The sequence below is a fragment of the Camelus dromedarius genome, chromosome 25 (assembly GCF_036321535.1).
Source record: "Camelus dromedarius isolate mCamDro1 chromosome 25, mCamDro1.pat, whole genome shotgun sequence".
Classification (NCBI taxonomy): domain Eukaryota; kingdom Metazoa; phylum Chordata; class Mammalia; order Artiodactyla; family Camelidae; genus Camelus; species Camelus dromedarius.
This window is the reverse complement of record NC_087460.1, coordinates 13,443,848-13,461,423: the sequence shown is the minus strand read 5'-3', so window position 1 is coordinate 13,461,423 and position 17,576 is coordinate 13,443,848. Positions and strand designations below refer to the sequence as shown.

General features: G+C 41.2%; 1 protein-coding gene across 1 annotated transcript; it reads left to right on the top strand.

Annotated features, from left to right (window-relative positions):
• The first annotated feature begins 5,336 nt into the window (after positions 1–5,336).
• On the top strand, positions 5,337–15,261 carry KCNJ8 (potassium inwardly rectifying channel subfamily J member 8). Its single transcript, XM_010988827.3, has 3 exons — positions 5,337–5,712; positions 6,558–7,001; positions 11,206–15,261. Exons 2-3 carry the CDS (start codon positions 6,628–6,630, stop codon positions 12,104–12,106), a joined length of 1,275 nt encoding a protein of 424 aa, XP_010987129.1. The 5' UTR covers positions 5,337–5,712; positions 6,558–6,627; the 3' UTR covers positions 12,107–15,261.
• Positions 15,262–17,576: the final 2,315 nt, after the last annotated feature.

The window sequence follows — 17,576 nt, the reverse complement described above, 5'->3', positions numbered from 1 at the left end:
GCTGGCTCCATTTCAGTCCCAAGTCTTGATTAAATTCAAGTGTTGAGGCGATGCCAGTACAAGTATTGGATGGTTAGCATTCTGAAGGTTGGTGAGATCTCAAAAATAATACTCAAGCCTATAAAACGGTATTCTCCTGTGTTTTCTGTTTTTGGTCTTAGATGCGGAAAAATAGCTAAATAATAGTCATAGGAATCTGTGGGTCTATCCCTTCCCCTTTCCACTGCTATGCCCAGCTCTGAGATCTTTTTGACCATCACTAAACCCAAACCAGCCCTAATTATTAATATGAACTGACATTTAGAAGTACTTATAACAGGCCAGCCACCATCCTAAGCAATTTACGTGGATTGTGCCATCTTGTCCTCAGAATGATTCTGAGTTTCTTAAACTTAAGAAGACAGGAGAGTCTCCAGGGAAATTTGGGGGGGGGGAGGGATTTATTTTATATATTTATTTTTAGAGGAGGTACCAGGGATCGAACCCAGGACCTCTTGCATGCTAAGCTCTCACGTTCTACCACTTGGGTTATCCCCTCCCTACTCAGGGAAACTTTTAAATGTGCTTTATTAGAAGCACTTATACCTTCTCTTGGAAGATGTTTTAATTTGGGAGCCAAAGATACTCTGTCTTATTCCATCCCTCCTCCATGAAAGCCTGAAGGGGCATCAGCGTTTCCCATGTAGCAGGACCACTGGATTAGCAATTATCCCTCTGAGATATTTTTCAGTGAAAAGAGTTTGGGATGAGGGATCAGATGTTTTGTGTTTGTTGTAGTGTTCTACCTGCTAGATATTTGATTTTAGATGTCATTGTGCTGTACTCTAATCGACTCGTGTCAGATGAGGAAAATAACCTAATTTTCACAGAGTTGCCCCCACGATTAGCTCAATGTTTTTCATCACCTGGAATACGCAGGCTCTCAGGCTTCATTCATCGGGTAAATGGAGACATGAGGAGATCAGTGAATGCATTTCCCACGTTTCTCATCTCATCTCCTGCTTTTCCTTGTTTGCATCTGAAACATTGATCTTCTCACTGTTCTTCAAACACATCAAGCTTTTATACTTGCTCTTGAGCTGCCTGGGCACTTGGATGATTCTTTTTTCAAATTCCACCTTCTTCAAGAGGCCTCCTCTGAACTCTATGCAAAATTGCCAATCCCTGGCCCCAGGTCATCTCAATCCTTATCCTGTTTTACTCTCTTTGCAAGTCTTAGCACCACTGGTAAGTATATAACGTATTCCTTGTCTACTTGTTTGCTAACAGCTTCCTCTCTAAGAACGCACTGGAGCAGGAACTTTGACTTGTTTCCCTGGTTATAATAAGAAGGTAGTGATTGTTATGAACACCCCCTTCCTGACTCTCAGACTCACACCTGTCAGCTGGCAGAAGTTCGAGGCGCTAACCATGCAAGCTGGATGGAGATCTTTCTCATTGACGGTTCTAATGGAGATCAGTGAGGCAAAGGGGTGACATAATTTAAAGGAGAGTGAAGCTCTGTCCCTCATTTGTGCACATAAATAGATACATATCTCGAAAAGAAATGTTCTCTGAACTCATTGGAATGGATAAGTATGAACAGTTATACTATCATTCCTATTTCATGATAACTCCAAAAAAGTGAGTTTATAACATGCTGTTTTGATTATTAGTTTATGTAACAGTTTTATTAAGCTGATTCCAAACCAATATGTTCCAAAGTGGTTTATATGAGGACACTAATAAAGCAGCACACCAAGCAAACAGACCAACTGTTATTTGGGCTGCTAACATGAATCGTTTCCATTGTCATTTTGAAGACTCTCCAAATTCTTAAGTCTAATATGGCTCAGGAAAACCCAGAGTTCTAAATTCACAAGTCAAGTCAAAGGTGAGGTCATCAAATGCAAAGACTTCACCGTTTATCTCAAGAGGGCTTTCAAGGACTTCACGGATTTGTGTTTGATGATCGAAGCAGCAGACAAACAGGAAGAGTATCAGCCTTTCTTCACTTGTTTGAAGGCACCTGACAAACTTTGCTTCTTAAGAGAATGAGAATTGCAGAAACTTCTTTATCTGCAAATAAGATGCTTAAAGGGTCTAAAAGGACTCTAAAAGATGTTTACTTATAAGTGAACAGATATCCTTGAATTGCTTCTCAATTATTGCATCAATCTCTCCGGGACGTAACATGAACAGATTCTTGCAGGATTCCTGAATAGTTAAGAAAATCATAAAATTTAAAGCTAGCTCTGTTCTAAACCTATTGTAGGTCTCCTCTAGGAGTAAAGCACAAATTAGTCTTCATTCCTGAAAAAACAGTTAGGAAATTATAGAACAGAGAAGAAAACTCTCAGTGGACGGCAGCAAAATAGTGATTAAATAAGGAGACCCGTCACATAAGCCTGAAGTAGCAAGTGCGTTCTTGAAGAAATTTATTTCCTTCACAAATTTCTCAGAGGTAAATTTAAATGTTCATTCTTTGGAACTTAATATGAGAAGACGAGGAGTAAATGGCGAGGAACTAGAGATCAAGCAATAATAAATATTTATTGAGATGCTACTGTGTGTCCAGAAAGACCTTCAGGGATACAGATACATCTCCATCAGGCTCAAAAGTTGTCAAGGGAAACAGAGCCAGCCAATGCCAAGTGTAACATCTAAGTAAGGTTAAGAACTACATGTCCTCATGCAGCTTTCATGCAGTGCAGAAAAACTACTTAAAGAAAAAAGACATAAAGAGTTGGTTTTAAAAAAAAAATCAGGAAAGGAACAGAAAGGGAAAAGAAAAAGCCTGTAATATTTTTATAGTACACCTTCTCCACCTTTTTTTCCCAAAGGGCTGCTATGTGTCTTTAGGTGTATTATTGCCAAAAATTTACTTATTAACTTCTTAAAATTAACTTTCATTATGTGTAGTGTTCATGCCCTTACTGTGAACTAATCAACTGAAAGTACTGACTACTAAAAAGTGAGGTGTAAAGTCTGTCATTTCAAAAGAAGTCCAACCGTTGACTTGAAATCGCCCATTTAGAAGACTGTATCTCATTAGAAAAAAATTGAATCCTAAGAGTGTGTTATAGCAAAAAACTAGAATTTTCACAGGATTCAGATGTGGACTTGCTGCAAATCTTCCCATAATTCTCCTCAGTGGTCTACTTCTTACTTAATTTTCCTACTATTTCTCTGTCATCACAATACATGTCACTGTCGCCTGTGACTTTATGCTTTCCCCATATTGGCCCTGTAGCATTCCTTTTGTATTTGTTTGTATATTGTCTACTGACATTGCCATTCTCCCCTGATCTCTTTCCTTCTCTAATTAACACAATAATTTCCAGCGTCCCCTTCTGCCAGTCACAGAGTTTTGGAGCCTGAAGGGACTCTACTTAGCAACGTAACCCTCAATGCCATCTTGGCCTCTTTTTCCTGATCAACCTCCTAAAGCAGGTGCTTGGTGTTGTCCAATCAAAATCCTTCCATGACTTACCACTACTGCCTAACGACTGTCCAAACTCCTTTTCGTTAAGTCTGTCTATGTATATTTTTTTCAAGGCACCAACATGGTCTTCAGCCTTACCTTTCCAGTTCATTGATTCAAAAGTAGTCTTTGAGCCCCTCTGTATTGTAAGCTGTGCTACAGGCTTAAGATACAAAGATTAATCACAGCCCTGCCGTTTTACCGGTTGTTGGGATAGGTGCAAGGCGGTGGAACAAGTCCATGAATAACCCATTTTGTGTTCAGAGTGGTGGTGGCAGGGGCTGCCCACGAAGCACTGGACTCAGGCACCCAGTCCTGCTATTTTGCTCACGTTGCGTCATCAACTCTGATTAAATTAGTTTGTTACTGAACCACGACCCACTCTTGTCAATCCTCCATCATTTTGTTCATGATCTTCCTTCTCAGTGGAGAAAAGCCTTTTCCTGGCTTTTCTGCAAACCCAAATACATCTGGTCTTTCAAAGACTAGATCAGATGCCAAATAATCCATGAAGCTTTCTTTCCTTATTCTTCCAGTCCTAATATCTATAATTTGAATTCCCATGGCACTTCGGTTGTGTTTCCTTTCCATTCTAATCACATCCTTCCTTGTATTAGTTTATCAAAGTCATGTCTCTTACTACACCTGCATCTTAAGAACAGCAGACTGTGACTATTTATGTATCCCTTCCCCAACTATGGTGTTCAGTGACTGTTCCCCCAGCTAAAACAATGGGGAATAGATTGCACACCAAACAGTTGTAAAATAATGAAATTAACTGTACAACTTGATTCCACCCCCCCATACTTGTAGTAAAACTACTACATAAATTACTGTAAAAATTAACAACAGTGGAGGCGAGAGCTACCACGGACAGAACAGGATTCCCAGGCTTGAAGGGGTTAAGCAGATCAGTCCACAAGGGAAAAAAACGATTCTTCATTTGCCTTCATTAAAGACTAATTTTAGGTCTCTTGGTAATTAAATGAACACATTGTTTATGCTCCATACACTTTCTGCCCCGAGTCTTGGAAAATACATGAAATTTCCAAGAATTAAAGTTTCCATTAACACAAGTGCCAAATCAGGAGGCTTGACCTGTGGGAGAAAGCATAGTTGTCTTTGCTGGCTCCTTTTCGAAAAGCTATAGAACTATATTTACTGCAGAAACTTTCTTGCGCGCAGTTGCTCTGTTTTATCATTTAGGCCATCTAGACAAGACCGAGAAGCTGCAGCATTTCAGAAAGCAACCAATTACTGCAGAATGACGGGTTGAGTTCTAAAGTGTTGACAGCAGTCCCTGTTTGGAGTAAAAATTTTTATTGCAAGAGACTTCGAGTGGTTTTTCCTTCTACTTTTTTTTTTTTTTTTTTTGGTCGTTGTTTTGTGTGTGTGTGGGTGTGTGTGTGTGATGTGTGTGTGTCTTTAATTCCCTGACAACCAGCTTTGCTGATGAAGAAATAGACGTAGCGGGTTTCAGAACATCTTCCACTTGTATCGTCCTTACCAGACGGAAATTTAATGTAAATAAGTGATGTGTGCCTGCCTGAACTCATAAGTATGAGGCTGGACACCTCAAAAGACTATTTTCTGCTCTCTGTATCTGGTTTTATTCAATCTGAAGTAGCACAGTTATCTGCCCAGGTTTAAAAAAAAAAAACTCTTTACGTCAGTGGACTTGGACACAGAAAGTTCTCCCTCCTGAGCAGGGAGCCTTTTAAAGACGTGCGTGTCACGCTGGCGGCAGGGGGTCGCAGCTACTGGGAAAAGAGCTAGTTCCGCAGGCCCCGCCCTCCCCCCACCGTCGCCCCTCCCTCTGGCTGGCTCCCTACCTCCCCCGGACTCGCCCTCCCTCTCGCCCTCCCGCCCCCAACTCGGCAATTTCGGCGGCCTCCGAGGTCTGGCGCGCGTCAAAGCCCGAACTGAGAGCCTGATTTGTGGAGCATCACCCCCAGCTCCTCTCCCCCACTGCCCCTCCTCCGCCCCAGGCAGAGGCCAAGGGATAGAGCTGAGCAGGGGGAGGGGAAGATCTACACCCATCCCCCTTCCTCCAAACTTCCCCGCGTTCAGATTCAATTGCACCTTTTATTATTTTAACTCTTCTCCCTCGGACACGCGGCCCCCGGCTCTGTCCCTCCGGCAGTCGCGGTCCCTGCTCCCGCGCGCCGAGATGGGACAGCGAGGGACCTGCCCGCGGCCGGCCAGCGTGTGCCGGGAGGTGAGGCCGCCGCGCCCGCTGCCCAGAGTCTGTAAGTTTCAGCGCTCCTCCCGGGGAGGGGAGGGGGAGCCTGTCGCGTCCCCGCAAATGATTTAAAATGCAAAACACGGGCGAGGTTTACAGCGTCGGATGGACTTTTCGGGGCACACTCTTTTAATGAACTCTAGCCGCAGCCCACAGGCTGTTGTCCGGGTTTTTCCTGCAGCTTGTATCTTCGATCCCTTCGCTGTAAAGAAGTTTTCAAGTTATAATATTGAGTCCCGGTGGGAATTTTTTTTAAATGCAACTCGTACTTTTTTAAAATTTAAAATACTTCTTCGTAATTTTCAAGGTACATAGCACACCGCTAATGACAATTTTGTCGATTTACACCGAATATGTCATTTATACTGCGCAGGAGGCCACGGCCTTTTCTTTGCCTACTTCTAAAAATAACGGGAAAAGAATTTCCCCTCATTGCTTTTAATATTGCTGTATCACGTGAATAGTAAATAGATCGTGATACCCAGCTGGCCTTAATTTTCCTCCTAGACGCCGTGCGCGTGTATCCTTTGCACTAACGTACAGACGCTGCATTGAGCCTGCTGCTTACAGAAAGGCTCCTGTTTTGTTGTTTTGTTTTACCTAAAGCTATGCCCTTATGTGTTCAAAACGATAAGGAAAATTAAAACAGTTCTTATTCAGACCAAGTAATTTGCCCGGGACCCCTGAACTCAAGCACTAACTAGACTTGTGTTTAGTTTAATAAAATCATACCTTTAGCTTTGCACGTCACCTCGAATGTATAGACACACCCCTACATGCGAGGACCGAAGAGGCCAGGAAATGGGTCAGGGGAGGGGGAGGGGGTTTTTAATCTTCATTTCTCTCCTGCAGGAGGACGGGTCTCCAGGGAAGGAAAGGCAGGTCAGAGACAGGTGGATAGGCTGGCTATGGTGACGGGACGATGTTGGCCAGAAAGAGCATCATCCCGGAGGAGTATGTGCTGGCGCGCATCGCGGCGGAGAACCTGCGCAAACCGCGCATCCGGGACCGCCTCCCCAAGGCCCGCTTCATCGCCAAAAGCGGGGCCTGCAACCTGGCGCACAAGAACATCCGGGAGCAAGGACGGTTCCTCCAGGACATCTTCACTACCTTGGTGGACCTGAAATGGCGCCACACGCTGGTCATCTTTACCATGTCGTTCCTCTGCAGCTGGCTGCTCTTCGCCATCATGTGGTGGCTGGTGGCCTTTGCCCACGGGGACATCTACGCTTACATGGAGAAAAGCGGGATGGAGAAAAGTGGTTTGGAATCCACTGTGTGTGTGACTAATGTCAGGTAAGGATGCTGTGGGATGAGGCAAGGGTGGAAAACAGCACAGAAAAAATGATTAAACTGCCCTTTCTCTCTTCACTCTGTTATTTTGTTGCAAGGGAACTTAAGGTTTGCTGTACTACCTTCAGAAACAAACAAGTTAAAAAAAAAAAAAAGAATCTAACGTGTTGACAGTCTTTTTAGAGTCAGCTTTACGGATGAGGAATCTTTGAAAATGTGGAGTTTCAAGCCCTTGAGCTGGCCTCGAAAATATTCCACCAGTTATTTTGAAATGGTTGTGGTTCAGTGAATTCCACAGAATGCCTTCTTAAGAAAACCCCACACATTTAGTTTTCAGTATGAAAAAGCTGCTGTCCATAGTTCCAGTCTCCACAAGGAAATATCTCTGATCAACAGAAAATACTGTGCAAATGCTAGTCATGTTTTTCCACAACTTCTCTTACCCATAACATTTTCAGAAATAATGAGAAAAATGGGAAAACACTGGTGGAGAGGTGTCCTAGATAAAAAAAACAAAACAAACAAAAAAAACACTACAAATGAAATAACTTAAATATAAGCCTTTCTTTGTCAAGATTATCTTAAATAACTGATTGCTTGCATTGAATTCTAAAATTAAAAGTTATGCTAAGATTCAGAACTAGAAAAAAATAATTTTTAATGGATATTGGTCCAAATTTTCAATGGAAGAGATTATGCAGAAGCAACTTCATGTTGTGGTTTTCTTTAAAAGTTTTAGTAGGATAGGAAGACAGTTTTTAGATTGCTCTAATTTTGGTTTTTTTCTCTTAGATCATAAATATTTCAACGATAAGTAAAATGAATTTTATTTCAGTGATTCTTTTCTATTTTCACATGGCCTAAGAACGTTTACTTCGGGTGAATTTTCTCTTAATTTGTTTTGTTGGAAGATCAAAAGAGATCACTCATGTCAATTGCAAAAATAGTCACTCTGAAGCGAAACATCAGTAATAATACTAGAAAGTTTTCCAGGACACTTTCTGAATAATATTCCAAATTCACATAGTGCATAAAGCAAAGCAACTTGAACCAGCACCATTCTGCCAGGAAACTGTGAAGAATAAGACCTTTACTGACCTTCAAATCTTACGAGATTAGTTCCCACTGTAAGAAGTGGGAACCCAGGCTGTAAACTTGTCCATCCTTCTATTCCCTGAGTGGGTGCAGCGCCGGCATATGGGGCAAGGTGTGGGGGTGGGGGGGGCAGGGAGAGGGCGGGGGTGCAGTATGTGTGTTCAGAGATCACATGCCACCAATTTCAGCTCAGATTTTGAGGAGAGAGAACAATATTGAACTGACCTATTGCCTTTACCACTGAGTTAGATATTATTTTCTTGTCTTCAGCTTGTCACAAATTTTTGCCTCAAAGAAAATATAGGCAAAATGTAGGTAATCATCAGTATGACAAATATAAAGGAAACAATTAAAATACTGTGTTTAACAGGTACATGTAGGTCAAATATATCTATACTATTTCTCTTTAAGAAATTTATTGGCACTGATATTGGGGAACCATATTCCTCTCAAGGCACATTTTTAATACACATGAAGTAGACACTCTTCAAAAGAGATAAAAGAAACAAAAATGATAAACCTTGAAAGGTAAATGACAGATTTTATTCACAAGACAAGTATGTTGGTTTTTCTTGTGGAAATAAAAAGTCATTAAGCAATTTATTAAAGATACATCATCAAAAGTGATATATTTTCAATGATTTTTTAAAGAGAACTTTAGAGTACACTGGTTATTAAAAGCTGTTTTACTGCTCGCTCTTATTTTGCAACAAGATGTGTTCTGAAGTGTGTTCATTCTCCTGATTAATTCCTGCTGATGTGAACATCCAGTTTGCTATGAGAAATGGTACTGGGGGTGAGGTGTAGCTCAGTGGTGGAGCACATGCTTAGCATGTGTGAGGTCCTGGATTCAATCCCCAGGACCTCTGATGGAAAAAAGCAAACTAATAATAAATAAATAGACCTAATGACCCCCCCCAAGACAAATAAATAAATAAATTTTTTTTTAAAATGGTATCACAGAAACAATGAGACAAAGTTGATTTTGTCAGCCTAACAATTTTTAGCATTTTTAATTGCACTTTTTACCAAAAAAAAAATTATTATTTGACATCTTTTAAGGTTAAAAATCTTACTGGTCTTATTTTCCCATGATGATACTATTTATACTTTCATGCAATGTACACACAGTTTCACCATAACAAACTATATATAATAAATACTTTTTTTGCCAAAAAAAATTGAAACAGAAAAATCTCTATTCTCTTCAAAGGGGATTTAAAAGATGACTATATAATATGTCTAATTCTTTGCATTTCCTTTCCTTTAGTAAGCTCAATGTCCCACCTTATCATCAAAACTGAAAACAACTTATTGTAATGAACACTCTCCAGTGTGTCCAACTTACATTTTACATTCTCACTTTCCCTTTCCTGTGGATGACTTTCTAACGTGAGTCACACAGTAAACCAACATATTTCTTCTTATTACTCAGCCTCACTTCCTCTGTAGCAGCACAAGTGAGCAGCTAAACACTTGAGGTTATTTAGCATGTCAGGTGTTCATAAAAGGCTGGGTCGGGCACCCTATAATGGTTAGAAGTAAGTTCTTTCATAAAATAAACAACATATAAAATATGGCACATGAATAGTCTTAAGTCATGAAAACTGTACATCTGGAGATGCTCGTTACACTGCTCCCTGAAGCGTGTATACATTATTAGAAATCAGTGTTGTGTCTATGCCCTTTCTCTGGGGTCTGTTCTTATTCTTTGCCATGTTTTTTGGATCATATGGTATGTCCTGTGTGTAACTAGTATAAAAAGCAATTGTTGTGATTTCCCATGAATCCTGCTTAGCAACAGAAGGGGTTTAAAAAAAAAAAAGCAATTTTCACACTCCATTTAAAAGCTAATTAAATCACGTGTGACATCAACTATCATTTAATTAAAAAAATTTTAAGATCCCTGATTATGAGCCCAAATAGAAAAAAAAGAATCATCTATGTGTGCTTGCGTCCCTCTTATGATGTCCCACCAAAGTGCAGTGTGTATACTCAGTATGCAGATGTTTAAACATTTTGCTCACTCACTGACAGATTATACTTTGACAGAGGGCATATCTTCTAATAAAATTAGAGAAGTTTGAAATTGGGGTTGAGAGCAAACACAAGACTAAGACTGTTTCTATTAAGAAGACACAGCAAGGCGGGATATGTAGTCAAGTGGATAAATTAATGACAAGAATAACCCAGTGTGGTGCTTCTCAACCAGGGGGTTAAATCAGAATGATCAGGTCATCCGAATCAGACCAGGTCTACCTTGAGTCTATCAAATCCGTGTTTACACTGAGATCAGGAAGAGGAACACAGTTTGAAAAAGCTTCCCATGTAAACCCTGACACTTGTTTGCCGCTTCCCTGTTCCTCTTGCGGAGACCAGGCCAGAACTGAGAGGATCCAGGTTCTCCTTATGTGATCTTGACACTGTTCCTTACCAATCCCTACCTCAAATCCTTCCTTTCATAGTTTCAGGATTCTCTAGATCGTTTACGGAGCAAAATGAGACCATCAATAAGAATACATTTTTCATCCCTAATGGTATACCATTCTTGTTTGTTAAAAAAAATACTAATATTTTTGAATGATGTGTTTTGTCCCACGCTTTAGCTTTCTCTATAGAAGGTACACAATCAGTGTTCACTAATGAATATGACTTTAATGGTTGGAAATAAAAAAAAGTTCACTCATTACACAGTATGTTCCATATGACTCAAGTCACTTAAACACAGATATGCAATAAGTAATAAACATTGAGCTGGAAGATAGTTACCCAAAGTTAACTGTGCCTTTGTGGAAATCTTTCACAAAGTAAAATATGCCTATAAATATAAAGGTATCTGTGTTATTTTAATGCTTTCACATAACTAGGTCCTTCATGACATGATTTAGAACATATTAGTAGACGTGTATCCCAGAAATCTGGAGGTAGATGCATGCAGAGAGAGAGAATAAACAAGTGCATAGAACTGGGCATCTGATAGTTAAGTTGGCTGGTCTTTCCAAAAGCATTGAATAGCCTTGGGAGGAAGAGAATGAAAAATCCAGGGTAACGCATTATTTCTTGACTCAAAGTCTGATCTGATGGCGTGGTTTTCTGATCTCCTTCCTTACAGGTCTTTCACCTCTGCTTTTCTCTTCTCCATTGAAGTCCAAGTGACAATTGGATTTGGAGGGAGAATGATGACAGAGGAATGCCCTCTGGCCATCACAGTCCTGATTCTCCAGAACATTGTGGGTCTGATCATCAATGCCGTCATGTTAGGCTGCATTTTCATGAAAACAGCCCAGGCTCACAGAAGAGCGGAAACCCTGATTTTCAGCCGCCATGCTGTGATTGCCGTCCGGAATGGCAAACTGTGTTTCATGTTCCGCGTGGGCGACCTGAGGAAGAGCATGATCATCAGTGCCTCGGTGCGCATCCAGGTGGTCAAGAAAACCACCACACCCGAAGGGGAGGTGGTGCCTATTCACCAGCTGGACATTCCCGTCGATAATCCGATTGAGAGTAATAACATTTTTCTGGTGGCCCCTTTGATCATCTGCCATGTGATTGACAAGCGCAGTCCTTTGTATGATATCTCAGCAACCGACCTGGCCAACCAAGACCTGGAGGTGATCGTCATCCTGGAAGGAGTGGTGGAAACCACTGGCATTACCACGCAAGCAAGAACCTCCTACATCGCTGAGGAGATCCAGTGGGGCCATCGCTTCGTGTCCATTGTAACCGAGGAGGAAGGAGTGTACTCTGTGGATTACTCCAAATTTGGCAACACCGTTAAGGTAGCCGCCCCCAGGTGCAGTGCCCGAGAGCTGGACGAGAAGCCTTCCATCCTCATTCAGACCCTCCAGAAGAGTGAACTGTCCCACCAGAATTCTCTGAGGAAGCGCAACTCCATGAGAAGAAACAATTCCATGAGGAGGAACAACTCCATTCGCCGGAACAACTCATCCCTCATGGTGCCAAAGGTGCAATTTATGACTCCAGAGGGAACTCAGAACACATCGGAATCCTGACAGCAAGACCACCCCCAGGAAAGTCGAAGAGTCTTAGGCAGGGCACCGTCAGACTGCACCAAAGCTGGACCACAGTCGTGTGGTCTTCTTTATCTCCATGCACTAAATGATAGTCATATTCCAGCAGCAGCACTTTCTGTGTCAATAAACCATCACACACCAGGTGGAGGGTTCATGGCTCACACTTGCTTCCTCCAGGCAGTACTGGCAGTCATAGGCTTAAGTTGTGTAAAGGAAATTCTCTCTCGTTTTCTTTCAATTTGAAACACAAGCATCACATTAATAGTCGTAGACCTTGAATACAAAAGCTGGCCAAAGATCAGTGCTGTTTGAAATGCTTAGATCTCTCTGAATCTGGTGTTTGCTCTAGAAAATGTGGGACCCAAACTTGTGTTTCTCCTTTCTCTTGTTCTTTCTCTTCCTCTTTCTCTCTCTTTCTTACTGTACCAGGTAAGAAGCCTGAGGCCAAAACTGCTCAGTTCTAATCTACTTCTAAAAGGATTCTGTTCATTCACTTGGTTCTTCACAATGACTTCCAGAGGTTTCTTTGTCCTTCTCATGGCCACCTGTTGGCAGAACCAACTGGGCCAGGAGCTTTGGAGAAAAGCTAAGAACATTCCTGTCTCATTTAGGACTGGATTTCCCCAAACTGACAGCTATTCCTTTTGGCTTCTCCCTTCTTCTTAAGAGCCTCCACTGTATTGAATGTTGTATTAAACTGTTTTCTTTGTATTCACTGTAGTTTTCTGATTTTCACCAGTTAAAGCGCAAGGAAAAACAAATATTTTAGAGGCATGTGAAAGAGATAACACAGAGAGATAACATTCACCTCTGAGATCTCTCCCTGAGGGTCCCTCTCTGTGAGATCTGTTGTTCCAGGGACTACATTTTTTAAATTTCATTTTGATTTCATTTCGTTCCAAGTTGTAGAATGTTCTCTCAGCTTTTCTCTTTGAGCTTGATGTATCATGGAAATCCTGTAACCTTTTTTCTTTGAATCACCCACCTCCATTCTAAACTCTGCTTCCTTCTCAGTAATGTCTGAATTCAAGCCTGGTGTATATAGATTTGGCATTATCTCAGTTGCTAAAGTGAGATTTTCAATCCGTGCTTGATTGAATCACCCTTAGCTCTTGCTTCTTCGGGGAAGGGATGAGAACACAGAAGTACAAAATAAATAACCTATAGGTTTATTCTTATATTTCCCATAGCTAAGCATCAGAAAGCTGAGCTCTTGTGTAGCCTTTGACACAGGTTTTGGGGGTTTGTATTTATTTTACCCCACTTATGAACATTGAAATAGGCAAGGAATCACGAATATATTAAAAAAAAAAAAAAAACCTATCTTAAGCAGAAGACTCATGCCTCTAACCAGATGAATGGAGATTGTTTCTCAGGTTACTGAGTTAATCATTTCTTAACATTTTCCACCACTCCTTAGAACTCCAGACTCGTGTATCAAACAGGTACTTGAAGCTCCACTTGGATACCTAATACACATTTCAAAGTCACCATGTCTAAAACCAGATGCCACATTCCTACTGGCAAAACTTGACCCTTCCCCCCAGCCTTTCTTCCAGTCACTCAGGCCAAAACCTGGAGTTGTACGTGACACCTCTCTCTCATACTTCATGTGCTCTCTGTCAGCAAAATCTGTTAGGTCTGCCTCCAGAATATATCCAGAGTGTGGCCGGTTCTCTAGCTCTCTACTGCCTCCTTCAGTCCAGTCTGGGTACCCATCACCCAGTATATACGGATGCAGCTGTACCAACTGTTAGAACACTGAAACATTTCTGTCTTAATAAGACGTAGCACACCAGAGATCACAGAACAGTGTATCAGACCTCCTAGCAGTTCTGGCACAGATGTGGGTCCCCTACTCCCATCCCAGGGCAGCTAAACAGACCAGCAATAAGAACATGTATGATGTTTGCCTGCTGCTCATTGCAGTGGCAGCTCAATGTCTGTGAAGGTGACACAGGTTGTGGGGCAGGTAATGTTGGTACATAGTGGGGCTGAGATGGAGGATTTCTGAGTCCAGGTGATGCAGAGAGCCCTGGCACCCAGGGCAAATCTAGCAGTGGAGCAGGAGCAGATCGCCCAGACACCTTCCAGCTGCAACCAAATACTGGTGCCACGGACCTGATGACCATCAATTTCATGGGGAAGTCAGTGGAAGAGGGTGATGGGCCCCTGTATCAAGTCATGACTCAGATGAGGACATCCTTTAGCTAGTGACAACCACATCAAAAAAAAAAAAGTCACATCCATTTCTAGAAATCTACAAGTCTTTTAGAACATTACGGTGATTTCAGAACATACTTTTGCTAAAATATATTTAACTGGCTAAGCACGATTGAAACTATTTAGTCTTATAAGAAGACTGTGTGTATATATAATTATGTATTGAATTTAAATATAATTTTATATTAAATATTTAGATTCTTCACTTCTATCCTAGTCAGCCTACAGCAGCCACAATATTTTTTTAAATCATATTACATTGTGCCTCTACTTAACACCCGCCTATGGCTTTCCATTTTTCGAAAAATGAAAACCAAACACTTTCCAAGGCCCACAAGACACTACATCTTTTTACTACCTCTCCCCTCGGATCATTTCCACTTTACCACGCTGGCCTTGCTGTTCTTTGAAACAGAACCATACATACTCTCGGATCATGAGTTCGCTTCCACCTGGAGCGTTTCCCCCGCAAGCCTCCTCCTGTGATTATTTAGGGTTTCTGCTCCAGCGCCCTCTCACAAGAGAGTGCAGTATGGTGGTTAAGAAAATAGACTTTGTAGCAAGACTCTCTTGCTTTCAATTCAGTTTTAACACTTAGCATCTGTGAGGTCTGAACAAAAGTAAGTATCTTCGTTGTGACTCATTTTCTCCATACATAAAATCAGAATGATTATAGTACCTACCTCACAAGTTGTAAGTGAGTTCATGTGCATAAAAAGCTAAAATAGTTTCATTCATTCACAAAGGACAAAAGCTGGAAATGAAGGACTGCCTGGAAATTGACTAGACTCTTAGTAAATGACGAATTCAACGCATTACGTGTGTCCTCTAGGACAGAGAAAAATGATCTTTGCCACATGAATCTGATCTCTTACAAACTCTGCAGTAAAGAACTTATACCTGCCCACTCACTTTTGTTTTTCCAGATTCTTTAACACCTGCCACCTGCCTGTCATCAAATAGTGTAATGTGTAAAATATGACAGTGTGTAAAGGGAAACATTTTACACACAGAGGAGGTTTCCGCTGTCACCTATCTGTCATTTATTTGTTCATCCAGTGACAAACATTGGACATCTGCCATCTGGCGAAAACAACTAGGTGTGTTTCTTTTCTTTTAGGAGGAGTGGGACGTTATAAGCAGGCTAGGTGCTGATGCTGCCCGAAAGTAGTCTGAGATGGAAAGAATCAGGAGGGGAAAAAGGGGCTCAGGGTCCAGAATTGCAGAAGAGACAGTTCCACCTCATAATCAAAATTGAGACCAACCCTTGGTTACTAGACAGACTTGACACCGGCAGATCCAGAGCTATTCCCCAGTAGCTCTGAGGCCAGCTGGGTGAGCAGACAGAACACTACGCATCCTTAAAACCATCATTTTCCCCTGCTTTACTTTACCCCAGTGCCACAGGTTTATTCCACAATTCCTCATCACTTGCCACTTGGCTCGAGACTTTCTCTGAGTAAAAATCCTGTTCCCCCCAGCCACAGACATTTCTAAATATTTGGCCCAGTGTCCTGACACATAAAGGTCTCAGAACCAGCAGTGACTTAAATAAATGGCCCCCAGTTCCCGAAGAAAGTCTAACTCCCAGAGAAGTGGTTAGCCACTTAGTAAACATGAAGAAGCATGTTTTTCCCCTCCATTGGTTGATTTTTCTTATTGCTGTTTAAAGATTTGGCATTTATGGGGCAAGAAATTTCCTCTTGGATAAAAACATAATTATAAAGAAGAAAGAATGAAAAGATGTCTAGATCTCTTGGGGTTCCCCCTCCCAACTTTTGTCATTTTCACCATGTCAGAGGTAGCGACAGAACTGAAATGAGTGTCTCCAAGGACCCGTGCATTAAAATAACCATAACAAATCCTACAGGCTGTTTAAGAGGAAACCCAAGGGCCACGCTCTTCCCATGATCTTTATGCACAATTCCCATCAATGGTGATGGGAATTCCCTACAGACAGAGGAAGGAAGTTACTCTAATTACACCCCCTTGATAATTTACCGCACAGATCCAAGTTTAAGTTCATGAAAATCTTAACCAGCCTTTCACTTCAGACCAAAATACCTTATCGGAGCCAAATTTCATTTTAGGTTATTTACATCTTCATTCAGACTCATTTTCAATAGTTGTCCCAGTTCTCAGGAACTGTACTGTATGACACCCCTCCCCTAACTCTAATACTCCCTGGGGTCATTTAAATGCAACTCTTACTTTGCACAGTGTTTACATTAATCACTTGAGAAAACATAAAAATATGAAGGCTGGGTTTCCACCTACTGTTGGATTAACTTCAGTTTGTATTGAATAAATGTTGAAAAAATGGAGGATAAAAGAATTGTCTGTAAAACTGAAGTTAAAATACACCTTTCACCCAAGCCATGTTAACAGATTTTTCAAAAGTCTTCAATTACCTGTCATTGACTGTTGGAAAAAAGTCTACACTCTTTAAGCATGACAGTCAAAGCACTTTGCGGTTTGATTCCAACATTTACAGTCTCGCTTCCTGACCTGTTCGAACAGTGTCACGTGTAAAACCCTGCAATGTACAACATGATGCTTCACATTCACTGAGCGCTTTGCTCCTCTGTCTCCCAGACAAGCCAGCACATCTCTGGGGTTGAAAATCTGTGCTTTCTCTGTCTACCAAAACTACTGCTTTTACAAAGCCTTCTCAAATCCTCCATCTAGATTACTTCTTTATCCCCACACTGTGTACCTCTGTTGATTGGCTATTTCATAATAACTGGTGTCCTGTAATGTTTTCATATCATATACATCTCTCCTCAGATTGTAAGTCTTTTCTCCAGGTTACTTAGCACAGTGTTTGCCTAAAATAGATGGTGAAACAGCCTGACAATTCCCTCTCCCAAATCCATTCTTCTCTACTTTAATAGCAACAGAGCTGCCGCATTCCCCACCTCTATTGCCATTAGCTGTGGCCATGTGCCTAATTTGGGGCCAATGGCCTGATAGCAGAAGTCAAATGGACTACTTCTCATTCTTGATTTTAAAAACCCTGAGCTTATGTTTCTCTATCCTCTTTCCCTACCTGTGGACCAAACAGATACATGGTTGAGACCAGCTTTGACCAAGATGATGATGTAAAGAATATTCCATTGTGTATATAAATATACATATACACATGTATATACATATAAACATATACAACACATATATACATATATATTTATGTACAAATGGAATATTACTCAGTCATAAAAAGAAT